Source organism: Macaca thibetana, chromosome 10 (genome assembly GCF_024542745.1).
Source record: "Macaca thibetana thibetana isolate TM-01 chromosome 10, ASM2454274v1, whole genome shotgun sequence".
Lineage (NCBI taxonomy): Eukaryota > Metazoa > Chordata > Mammalia > Primates > Cercopithecidae > Macaca > Macaca thibetana.
Window position 1 is genome coordinate 19,061,459 of NC_065587.1, and position 12,422 is coordinate 19,073,880.

Below are 12,422 nucleotides of genomic sequence, written 5' to 3' on the forward strand. Positions count from 1 at the left end.
GGCTGGGCGCAGTGGCTCACACCCATAATTCCAGCACTGTGGGAGGCCAAGGTGGGCAGATCATGAAGTCAGGAGATCGAGACCATTCTGGCTAACACGGTCAAGCCTGTCTCTACTAAAAAAAAACCAAAAAAATAAGCCAGGTATGGTGGCTGGCGCCTGTAGTCCCAGCTACTTGGGAGACTGAGGCAGGAGAATGGTGCGGACCCAGGAAGCAGAGCTTGCAGTGAGCCGAGATCACACCACTGCACTCCAGGCTGGGCAAAAGAGCGAGACTCTGTCTCAAAACAAAAAAGATACTATGGAAGTAGGGTGTTTAACATGGATTGGCATTTGTGACAAACTAGAAAATGAAGGTTTATGGCCGGGCACGGTGGCTCATGCCTGTAATCCCAGCATTTGAAGAGGGCGAGGTAGGGGGATCACCTGAGGTCAGGAGTTCGAGACCAGCCTGACCAACATGGAGAAACCTCGTCTCTACTAAAAATACAAAATTAGCTGGGTGTGGTGGCGCATGCGTGTAATCCCAGCTACACGAGAGGCTGAGGCAAGAGAATCGCTTGAACCCAGGAGGCAGAGGTTACGGTGAGCTGAGATCGTGTCACTGCACTCCAGACTGGGCAATAAGAGCAAAACTCCGTCTCAAAAACAAAAAAGAAAAAGAAATAAAATGAAGGTTTAAAACACATAAAAAGGGAACCACGTGGGCCGGGCGCGGTGGCTCACATCTGTAATCCCAGCACTCTGGGAGGCCGAGGCAGGTGGATCACCTGAGGTCAGGAGTTCGAGACCGGCCTGGCCAACATGGTGAAACCCAGTCTGTATTAAAAATACAAAAATTAACCGGGCACGGTGGTGGGTACCTGTAATCCCAGCTACTCACGAAGCTGAGGCAGGATAATCACTTGAACACGGGATGCAAAGTTTGCAGTGAGTTGAGATTGCACCACTGCACTCCAGTCTGGGTGACAGCAAGACACTGTCTCAAAAAGAAATAAAAACAATAAAACATGTAAAAAAATCACATGGAGGCCTGACATGGGTGGATCACCTGAGGTCAGGAGTTCAAGAACAGCCTGGCCAAGATGGTGAAACCCCATCTCTACTAAAAATACAAAAATTAGCCTGGCGTGACGGTGGACGCCCGCAATCCCAGCTACTCCGGAGGCTGAAGCAGGGAATTGCTTGAACCCGGGAGGTGGAGGCTGCAGTGAGCCAAGATTGCACCACTATACTCCAGCCTGTGCAACACAGCAAGACTCCCTCTCAAAGAAAAAAAAAAAATCACATGCGGCCGGGCGTGGTGGCTCAAGCCTGTAATCCCAGCACTTTGGGAGGCCGAGACGGGTGGTTCACGAGGTCAGGAGATCGAGACCAACCTGGTGAACATGGTGAAACCCCGTCTCTACTAAAAAATACAAAAAACTAGCCGGGCGAGGTGGCGGCGCCTGTAGTCCCAGCTACTCGGGAGGCTGAGGCAGGAGAATGGCGTGAACCCGGGAGGCGGAGCTTGCAGTGAGCTGAGATCCGGCCACTGCAACTCCAGCCCGGGAGACAGAGCGAGACTCCGTCTCAAAAAAAAAAAAAAAAAAAAATCACATGCAATTTGCGATCATATCTTGTGAAAACTAATTTTTCTCCTAAATACAGAAAATAGGGGTTGATTTACCAACATAATGAAGACTGTATTCAGGAGATGGAATTAAGTGTGCTTTGAATTCCTCTCTACTTAACTATACTTTGGTGTGCTTTTATAGTTGTTGTTGTTGTTGTTGTTTCTGAGACAGGGTATCACTATGTCACTCAGGCTAGAGTGCAGTGGCACGATCTTGGCTCGCTGCAGACTCAACTTCCAAGGCTCAAGTAATCCTCCCAAATAGCTGAAACTATGGGCACGCACCACCGTGCCCAGCTAATTTTTTGCATTTTTTGTAGAGACAGGATTTTTCCATGTTGACCTGGCTGGTTTCAAACTCCTGAGCTCAGGCAATGTGCCTGGCTTGGCTTCCCAAAGTGCTGGGATTATAGGCATCAGCCACCACGCCTGGCCTATTTTGTGATTTTCCTAAAATGAACCTGTATTGTTTTTGCAGTAAGAAAAAGATAACCAGTTTCTCTCAGTAAGAAAAAGATAGCCAGTTTCTCTCAATCTAAAAAATGTTGAGGATGACTTTGTAATGACATAAACTTTCATATATTAAAAATATATAGTCACATACACCTAAAAATCTACATTCGTAATTCACACATTCATGCCTTATATAGTACTTTCTATAACTGATTATGCTCAAACTAATTCATATTCATTATACAGATAAAACTTCATATACTGTTAAGCCAAAAGAGCTCTCATGGTTCCTGGAATTCACTGAATTAGAGGTATGCAGAATTCATCTGCATAAGGGGATGAGTGGAGGTGTCAGTACAGCACAGGGCCCATCACTTTCATAAAATTCTCCAAGGGGTACAGGATCCAACAGAAGATGAACAAATAATCTAAAATATAATCCGTATGAGGCTGAGGAATACAGTGGTCAAAAAGCACAGACTCTGAACTAGATTGACTGTGTCAAGTCCATGCTCCACCGCTTAATATGTTATGGACTTTGGATAAGTTATTGAAACTCTGTGTCCAAGTTTCCACATCTGTAAAATGGGGTAACAGTATCTATCCCATAGGGATGCAGCGATATTTAAATGAATCAAGTCATGTAAAGTGCTTAGAAGAGTAACTCATTCATGCTAAGTCCCAACAAAACAGTAACTGTTACTATCTGATTACCATCTCAATAAGATAGTGGTGTCAGCCGGGCGTGGTGGCTCCGGCCTATAATTGCAGCACTTTGGGAGGCCAAGGCAGGTGGATGACCTGAGTTCAGGATTGGAGACCAGGCTGGCCAACATAGCAAAACCGCATCTCTAACAAAAATTTTAAAAAATTAGCCAGGCATGGTCGCGGGTGCCTGTAGTCCCAGCTACTGGGGAGGCTGAGACACGAGAATCCCTTGAACCTGGGAGGCGGAGTTTGCAATGAGCTTACATGACCACTGCACTCCAGCCTGGGCGACAGAGTGAAACTGTGTCTCAGAAAAAAAAAAAAAAGGCCAGGCGTGGTGGCTCACGCCTGTAATCCCAGCACTTTGGGAGGCGGAGGCGCGCAGATCATGAGGTCAGGAGATGGAGACCATCCTGGCTACCATGGTGAAACCCCATCTCTACTAAAAATACAAAAAACAATTAGCCAGACGTGGTGGCGGGTGCCTGTAGTCCCAGCTACTCAGGAGGCTGAGGCAGGAGAACGGCGTGAACCCAGGAGGTGGAGCTTGCAGTGAGCCGAGACTGTGCCACTTCACTCCATCCTGGGCGACAGGGAGACCCCGTCTCAAACAAACAAAATAATAATGTTAAACATAATAATGATATTCTTGTCAAATATAAAAATGCCTTTTTTGAATATGTATAGGAATAAAATGTTACAATATTGATAATTTACTTAGTTGGTGGCACTGAAAAAACCAGATGAATTAAATATGACAAAATAATAACTGTTAAATTCAGATATTGGGTATACGGACTCATTATATTATTTGTTCTTCTTTTCTGAATGATGAAGTTTTTCACAATAGAACATTTAGAAGGTCTAAATGCAATGTGGTATCTTGGATTAGACACGGCAAGTACACGAGTGCTAAAATCTGAAAAACATCTGAATTTACTTAATAGTAATGTACCAATGTTAACATAGTTTTCACAAATGTAACTTGGTTATGAAATGTTAACATTAGAGGAAACAGAGCAAAGAGTATACAGGAACTGTACTACCTTTGAAACTTCTCTATAAATCTAAAGTCATTTCAAAATCAAAAGGTTTATTTATTCTTTTTTGTTTGTTTGTTTTTGGAGACAGGGTCTCTCTCCCAGGTTAGGGTGCAGTGGTGTGATCTCAGCTCACTGCAACCTCCACCTCCCAGGCTCAAGTGATCCTCCCACCTCAGCCTCCCAAGTAGCTAGGACAACAGGTAGCTAATTTTTTTGTATTTTTGGTACAGGGTTTTGCCACGTTGCCCAGGCTGGCATTTTTTTAAGTTAGGAAAGAAACAACTAATAAATAAATAAAAAGTACAGGAAAGCACCCAAACATACTTGTAAAAGTCTTCATAGAATCTCCCCTTATGATCCTGTCGAATTGAGGCTCGGTTTATCTCAGGAAATTCATCTGAAATAGAGAAAATGGAGTATGTAGTTCAGGTTGAGAAAATAAATTCAGTTTTGTCAGCTTCCCCTTCTGGGTTAAAGATTTGCATCATAGGTCAGGCGCGGTGGCTCACGCCTGTAATCCCAGCACTTTGAGAGGCCAAGGCAGGTGGATCACGAGGTCAGGAGATCAAGACCATCCTGGCTAACATGGTGAAACCCCATCTCTACTAAAAATACAAAAAACTTAGCCAGGCATAGTGGCGGGCACCTGTAGTCCCATTTGCTGGGGAGGCTGAGGCAGGAGAATGGCCTGAACCTGGGAGGCAGAGCTTACAGTGAGCTGAGATCACGCCACTGCACTCCAGCCGGGGCAATAGAGCAAGACTCTGTCTCAAAAAAAAAAAAGATCTGCATCCCAAAAAATTAAACATAACTGTCCAATTTTTTTTTTTTTTTTTTTTGAGACAAGGTCTTGCTCTGTCACCCAGGCTGGAGTGCAGTGGCAAGATCTCAGCTTACTGCAACCTCTGCCTCCTGAGTTCAAGCGACTCTCCTGCCTCAGCCTCCTGGGTAGCTGGGACTACAGGTGCATACCACCACACCTGGCTCATTTTTGTATTTTTAGTAGAGATGGGGTTTCACCATGTTGGCCAGGCTGGTCTTCAACTCCCGACCTCAGGTGATCTGCCCACCTCAGCCTCCCAAAGTTGTGGGATTACAGGCGTGAGCCACTGTGCCCAGCCAACTGTCTTTTAAGTTGGTTTTAAGATGAATCACAGCCCACAGACCTCTTGCATCCACTAATGGACTGTGCTACTTTCCTTTTTACACCGTCCTCATAACAGAAAAGATGGGAACGGTGGAAAAGCGCAACGAGGAAAAAAATGAGAGGGAATGGCTGGGGTGGGGTTGGGGGAAGCCTAATAGAAAAACAACTGTAGGAGAGAAAGAGTTACTCACCAACAGATTTTGCATCATAGAAAGTTCTAGAAAACAGGACCACTGTCACCTCATGACTACAGTTCTTCTCCTAAGCATGAGTACAGAACAACAGGGTTAACGTTTGTTTCATCTACTTCACTATGAAGCAGACTGCATGCACATAATTTTTTTTTTTTTTTGAGATGAGTCTTAACTCTGTCACCAGGCTGGAGTGCAAAGGCACAATCTCAGCTCACTGCAACCTCCGCCTCCTGGGTTCAAGCAATTCTCCTGGCTTAGCCTCCCAAGTAGCTGGGACTTTAGGAGTGTATCACCATGCCCAGCTAATTTTTGTATTTTGAGTAGAGACGGGGTTTTACCATGTTGGCCAGGATGGTCTCGATCTCCCGATCTCATGATCCTCCTGCCTCAGTCTCCCAAAGTGCTGGGATTACAGGTGTGAGCCATCATGCCCAGCCTTATTCTTTTTTTTTTTTTTTTGAGGCAGAGTCTCACTCAGTTGCCCAGTCTGGAGTGCAGTAGCACGATATCAGCTCACTGCAGCCTCCACCTCCCAGGTTTAAGCAATTCTCCTGCCTCAGCCTCCCGAGTAGCTGGGGTTACAGACATGGGCCACCACACCCAGGTAATTTTTGTATTTTTAGAAGAGACAAGATTTTACCATGTTGGCCAGGCTGGTCTCAAACTTGTGGCCTCAAGTGATCGGCCTGCCTCGGCCTCCCAAAGTGCTGGGATTATAGGTGTGAGGCCCAGCTGCACATAATATTCTTAATCCAGGTGGCTTAGCAGCAGTGCACAATATTGAATAGCTTCATGTAACTACAGGCTGCAGTGCAGGAGACAGAGTACTGCTGGGAGTCAGAAGACCTAGATGGAGTCCTGGCCCTGAAACTTGCCACTATGTGACCTTGGGAAAGTTACCTAAAGTGCCGGGAATGTGGAGAGTGATTGGAAAGCTGCAAATCAGCAGTAAATAATGGTCACTGTCTCCCAGTTCCCAAAAAGCTGGGACTACAGACAAGCACCACCAGGCCCAGATAATTTTTGCATTTTTTGTAAAGACAGGGTTTCTGCTGGGCGTGGTGGCTCACGCCTGTAATCACTGTGCTTTGGGAGGCTGAGGCAGGTGGATCACTTGAGGTCAGGAGTTAGAGACCAGCCTGGCCAACATGGCGAAACTCTACATTACCCAGGCAATGTGGTGCGCGCCTAAAGTCACAGCCACTCGGGAGGGTAAGGCAGGATAATCACTTGAACCCAGGAGGTGGAGACTGCAGTGAGCCAAGATTGTGCCATTGCACTCCAGGCTGGGCAACAGAGCAAGACACCGTCCAAAAAAAAAAAGAAAGAAAAAAAAAAGAGAGATAAGAGTTTCATCATAATCCCCAGGCTGGGCTCAAGTGATCCACTAGCCTTGGCAAAGTGCTGGGATTACAGGCGTGAGCCACAATGCCAGGCCTACAGTGTTTTTTAATTTCTGCGGAACTGTGGTCTAGGGAACAAGAACAGCACCCATGGTGGTGGATTTAAGAATCAAAGACACTCCCACACCCTACTTGTCTCATAGGACGAGGGTGGAGGTTTGCTCCAGACTCAATGGTATAAGCCAAGGCAAAGAACTACCTTTGGACAGCGACGGGGACTAAAGAGAATAAACATTTCAATGGAGTCTGGAGATCAATATCCTGGAAGTAGGGTGTTTACAAATGAATATGAAAAGTGGCTTGCACCAGTGAGCTAGCAAGTTCCGTTTCAGTTCCTCCTGGGTCTCTGAAGACAACAGCCTCTACTGACCAACCCCATCTTTATCCCAAGTACGCTTAGTGACTAAAGAATTCAGCACTCACTATATAAGGCACATAATATAATGCACATTTCATAAATGTATCTCAAGTGGACAGAAATTCCTAAATACAAGCCACAGTACCAAGAGCAGAGTGCTAGGAAACAGCAGACCTTCACTGACTACCAATTAATTCACTGGACTCCAAGAGCTCCAAACTCAGCACCCTTATCTAATTTTAGTGCAAGTGATATACAGGAAAACACAATGGGCTCACAACGGGCTGACGTGGGCATGGAGTGTCTCAATTCATAAGCGATGTGATGAGAGGGTCTATTATTATCTTCATTTTGCAGCTGAAGAAATGGAGCCTCAGAGACTAATCCTTGGAGATGAAAAAGCTAATCAGCCAGGCATAGTGGCCTGCGCCTGTAGTCCCAACTACTGAGGAGGATTAAGTGAGAGGATCCTTGGAGCCCAGGAGTTCAAGACCAGCCTGAGCAGCATAGCAAGACCCTGTCTCTTAATTTAAAAAAAAAAAAAAAAAGCAAGCTAACGAGATCATTTAAAACCCAGTCTGCCTTAATACAAACTCTACTCTTTTACATTACATCATGTGACTTCAAATACTTTTTCATCAAAACGTTTTCATGTGAAATCAAGGTGGGATAATTGAATGAAATAATTTTTTAATAGTGGTAAAACACATATACATATTGCCATTATGACATTTAATACATTCACCATGTTGTATAACTATCACCATTATTTAAATCCAAAACATTTTCATCACCCCAATAGGAAATCCCAAACTGATTAAACAGTCACTCCCCACCCTCGGTTCCTGGCAACCACTGATCTCTATATTATATATTTACCTATTCTGGACATTTCATATACATAAGATCCTATGATTTGTATTTGATCCACTATGTCTGGCTTCTCTCACTTAGCACGTGTTCAAGATTCATCTATGCTGTAGCATGTGTTAGTACTTCATTCTTCTTTATGGCAGACTACTACTATATTGTATGGATATACATTTTATTTATCTATACTTTAGCTGAAAGACATTTGTTATTTGTGTTATCCTACTTTTTAGCTAACATGAATAATGCTGTCAAGAATATGTAATCGAGCACTTTGGGAGGCCAAGGTGGGCAGATCACTTGAGGCCAGGAGTTCGAGATCAGCCTGGCCAACATGATGAAACCACATCACTACTAAAAATACAAAAATTAGCAGGGTAAGGTGGCGCACACCTATAATCCCAACTACTCGGCAGGCTGAGGGACGAGAATCGCTTGAACCTGGGAGGTGGAGGTTGCAGTGAGCCATGTTTGAGATTGCAGCACTGCACTCCAGTCTGGGCGACAGAGCAAGACTCTGTCTCAAAAAATACATAAATAAATAAAATAAAGAATATGGGACCAGGCACAGTGGCTCACCCCTATAATCCCAGCACTTTGGGAGGCCGAGGCTGGCAGATAACCTGAGGTCAGAAGTTCAAGACCAGCCCGGCCCACATGGTGAAACCCCATCTCTACTAAAAATACAAAAAAATTAGCTGGACATAGCAGTAGGCGCCTGTAATCTCAGCTACTTGGGAGACTGAGGCAGGAGAATTGCTTGAACCCAGGAGGCAGTGGTTGCAGTGGGCCAAGATTGCACCATTGCACTCCAGCCTGGGCAACAAGAGCAAAACTCTGTCTCAAAAAGAAAAAAAGAAAAAAAAGAATATGGGCTAGGCACTGTAGCTCATGTCTGTAATCTCAGCACATTGGGAGGCCAAGGTGGGAAGATCACTTAAGCTCAGGAGTTCGAGATCTGCCTGGATAACATAGTGAGACCTCATTTCCACCAAAAAAAAAAAAAAAAAAGTAGCAGGGCATAGTGGCACATGCTTGTAGTCCCAGCTACCCAGGAGGCTGAGGAGGGATGGCCCCTTGAGCTTGGGCAATCAAGGCTGCAGTGAGCTATGATTGTGCCACGGCACTCTAGCCTGGGCAACATGGCGAGACTCTGTCTCAAAAAATATATATACACGTATATAGTCATCCTAGTGGGTGTGAAGCAGCATTTCATTGTGGTATTAGTTTGCATTTTCCTAAAGACTAATGATCTTGAGCATCTTTTCATGTACTTGTTGGACATGAGAAATGTCTATTCAAGTCCTTTGCCCATTTGTTTTTATTTTTTTGTTTAATAATTTTATTTTTTAATTTTTATGGGTACATAGTAGGAGTTTATATCTGTGGGGTACATGAGATGTTTGATACAGGCATGTAATGTGAAATAATCACATCATGGAGAATGGGGCAGCCTTTGCCCATTTGTCAATTAGGGTTTTTTCTTTTCTTTCTTGAGTTATAGAAGTTCTGTGTATTTTCTGGATAACAGACTTTTATCAGAAGATCATTTGCAAATATTTTCTCCCATTCTGTGGGTTGCCTTCTTTTTTTTTTTTAAGAGACAGGGTCTCACTCTGTCCTGTCACCCAGGTTGGAGTGCAGTGGTACAATCGTACTGTAACCTCAAATTCCTGTGCTCAAGGGATCCTCTCGCCTTAGCCTCTTGAGTAGCTGAGACTACAGGCATTTGCCAATGCAGTCAGCTATTTTTTTCTGTTTTTATTCTTGTAGAGACAGGGTCTCGTTTCGTTGCCTGGGCTACTGGAACTTTTGGCTTCATGAAATTCTCCTACCTCGGCCTCCCAAAGTGCTGGGATTAAAGGTGTGAGCCAGAACGTCTGGCCCCTTCACTTTCTTGATAATGTCTGTCGATGAATAAAAGTTTTTAATTTTGAAGTCTGATTCATCTGCTTTTAATTTGGAGGTTGTGCTTTTGGTGTTATATCTAAGAACAAGGTTATATGAATTTCCCAGCCAGGCGTGGTAGTTCTATTGTAATCCTAGCAATTTGGGAGGCCGAGGTGGGCGACTGCTTGAGCTCAGGAGTTTGAGACCAGTCTGGGCAACATGGCAAAACCCCGTCTCTACAAAAAGTACAAAAAATTAGCTAGGTGTGGTAGCAAACGCCTGTAGTCCCAAGCTACTCAGGCTAAGGCAGGAGGATCCCTTGAGCCCAGGAGGTCAAAGCTACAGTGAGCCATGATTGCTCCATTGCACTTCAGCCTGGGTGACAGTGAGACCCTGTCTCAAAAAATAAAATAAAATAAAATAAAATAAAACTTTTTAGGCTGGGTGCGGCAGCTCATGCCTGTAATCCCAACACTTTGGGAGGCTGAGGCAGGCGGATCGCCTGAGGTTAGCAGTTCAAGACCAGCCTGGCCAACATGGTAAAACCCTCTGTCTAGTAAAAATACAAAAAATTAGCTGGGCATGATAGCAGGCATCTGTAATCCCAGCTACTCAGGAGGCTGAGGCAGGAGAATTGAAGAGGTGGAGAATTCAGGCAGGTGAGAGAATCACATGAAAATAAAAGTTCAAGAGTAGCCCAGGCAACAAAACGAGACCCTGTCTCTACAAAACTAAAAACAGAAAAAATTTAGCTGGCTGTGTTGGCAAATGCCTGTAGTCCCAACTACTCAAGAAGCTGAGGCAAGAGGATACCTTGAGTACAGGAATTTGAGGTTACAGTCTATGATTATACCACTGCACTCCAACCTAGGTGACAGGATAGAGTAAAACCCTGTCTCTTAAAAAAAATTCAATTCTTTTTTTCAGGTTGTTTGAACGTGGGAGGCGGAGGTTGCAGTGAGCTGAGATCGTACCACTGCACTCCAGCCTGGGTAACTGCAACAGAGTGAGACTGTCTCAAAATAAATAAATAAATAAATAAAATAAAAATAAAACTTTAAAAAATTCTTTCTTCTTTATTTTCTTTTTTTTTTAGCCACCACACCCAGCTAAGTTTTTGTTTTTGTGGAGACAAAGTTTTGTCATATTGCCAGGGCTGGTCTGGAATTCCTGGGCTCATGCAATCTGCCCACCTCCACCTCCCATGAGCAACCACACCTGGCTCAGCTTTATAGTTTCAGCTCTTTATTTACTTATTTATTTATTTTTGACATGGAGTCTCACTTTGTTGCCCAGGCTGGAGTACAGTGGCATAATCTCGGCTCACTGTAACCTCCACCTCCCAGGTTCAAGTGATTCTCCTGTCTCAGCCTCCTGAGTAGTGGGATTACAGGGCACCCACCACGATGCCTGGTCTAATTTTTGTATTTTTAGTAGAGACAGGGTTTCATCGCGTTGGCCAGGCTGGTCTCAAACTCCCGACCTCAAGTGATCTGCCCACTTTGGCATCCCAAAGTGCTGAGATTACAGGTTGTGAGCCACCGCGCCCAGCCAATTTTAGCTCTTATATTTAAGTCTTTGATTCACTTTGGTTCCATTTCATATATGATTTGAGGTGAGGATTCAAATTCATTCTTTTCCATATGGACATTCAGTTGTTCCAGAATAATTTGTTGAAGAGAATATTCTTTCTCTCATTAAAAGAACTTGATGCCCTTGTCTAACTGACCATAGATGTACGGATTGATTTCAATTCAATTCCATTGATCTATATATCTAACCTTACGTCATATCACACTATTCTGATGATTGAGGGTTTTAGTAAGTTTTGAAATTAGAAAGTGAGAGTCCTCCAACTTCGTTCTCCTTTTACAAGATTGTTTTGACTATTCGGGATCCCTTGCAATTCCACATGAATTTTAGGATCAGCATTTCTATTTCTGCAAAAAAAAAAAAAAAAAAGGGGCACTGGTATTTTGATAGGAACTGCACTAAACTGTAAACTGCTTTGGGTAGTATTGCCAAATGCACAATATTGAGTCTTTCTATCTGTGAACACAGCTTATCTTACTATTTACTCAGGTCTCCATTAACTCCTTTCACAATATTTTATAGATTTTAGTGGACCAGTCTTACAGCTCGCAGGGTAAAGTATTCTAAGTATTTTATTCTTTCAGATTGTTTATTGCTGGTATATAGCAAACACAATTATTTTGTGTGTTGATTAGGTATCCTGAAACTTCATTGAACGCACTAGCTCTCACACTTACTTTGTGGATTTTGAGGATTTTCTACATTTAGGATCATATTATCTGTGAATAGAAATAGTTTTACTTCTTTTTCAATTTGGATGCCTTTTATCTCTTCTGCTTGCCTAGATGGTCTGTCTAGAACTTCTAGTAAGTATAATGTTGAATACCAGTGGCAAAAGCAAGCATACTTACCTTGTTACTCATCTTGGGGGAAAGTTTTCAGTCTTTTACCATTGAGTGTGATGCTAGCTTTGTGTTTTTCATAAATTCTCATAAATTGAGATTATTAGGGTAATTTAAATCTGGAGTCTGGGTTTTAGCTAAAATCGCTAAATTTAGGGCAATTTAACAAAAACAGTGCATTTTTAAAATCTGTATTGGGTAACGTTTACATAATGAGACTTAGTGTGTAAGAAGAAATGTACCTTCCACTTGGTAAATAGATCAGCAAGGAAACCATTCACAGCTTTCTCAAAATACAAATCCCCT

At 43.5% G+C, this 12,422-nt stretch overlaps 1 protein-coding gene across 15 annotated transcripts in view; it reads right to left on the minus strand.

The window, feature by feature from the left end:
• Window positions 1-12,422, minus strand: part of DEPDC5 (DEP domain containing 5, GATOR1 subcomplex subunit) — a 155,198-nt gene that overhangs the window by 113,743 nt on the left and 29,033 nt on the right. For all 15 annotated transcript variants that reach the window (XM_050806663.1, XM_050806673.1, XM_050806671.1 and 12 more), the window contains 3 exons: window positions 12,359-12,420; window positions 5,158-5,227; window positions 4,144-4,216 (listed from right to left, as the gene is read on the minus strand). In XM_050806663.1, the coding sequence (XP_050662620.1) occupies window positions 4,144-4,216; window positions 5,158-5,227; window positions 12,359-12,420 (205 nt within the window). The remainder of the gene's footprint in view (window positions 1-4,143; window positions 4,217-5,157; window positions 5,228-12,358; window positions 12,421-12,422) is intronic.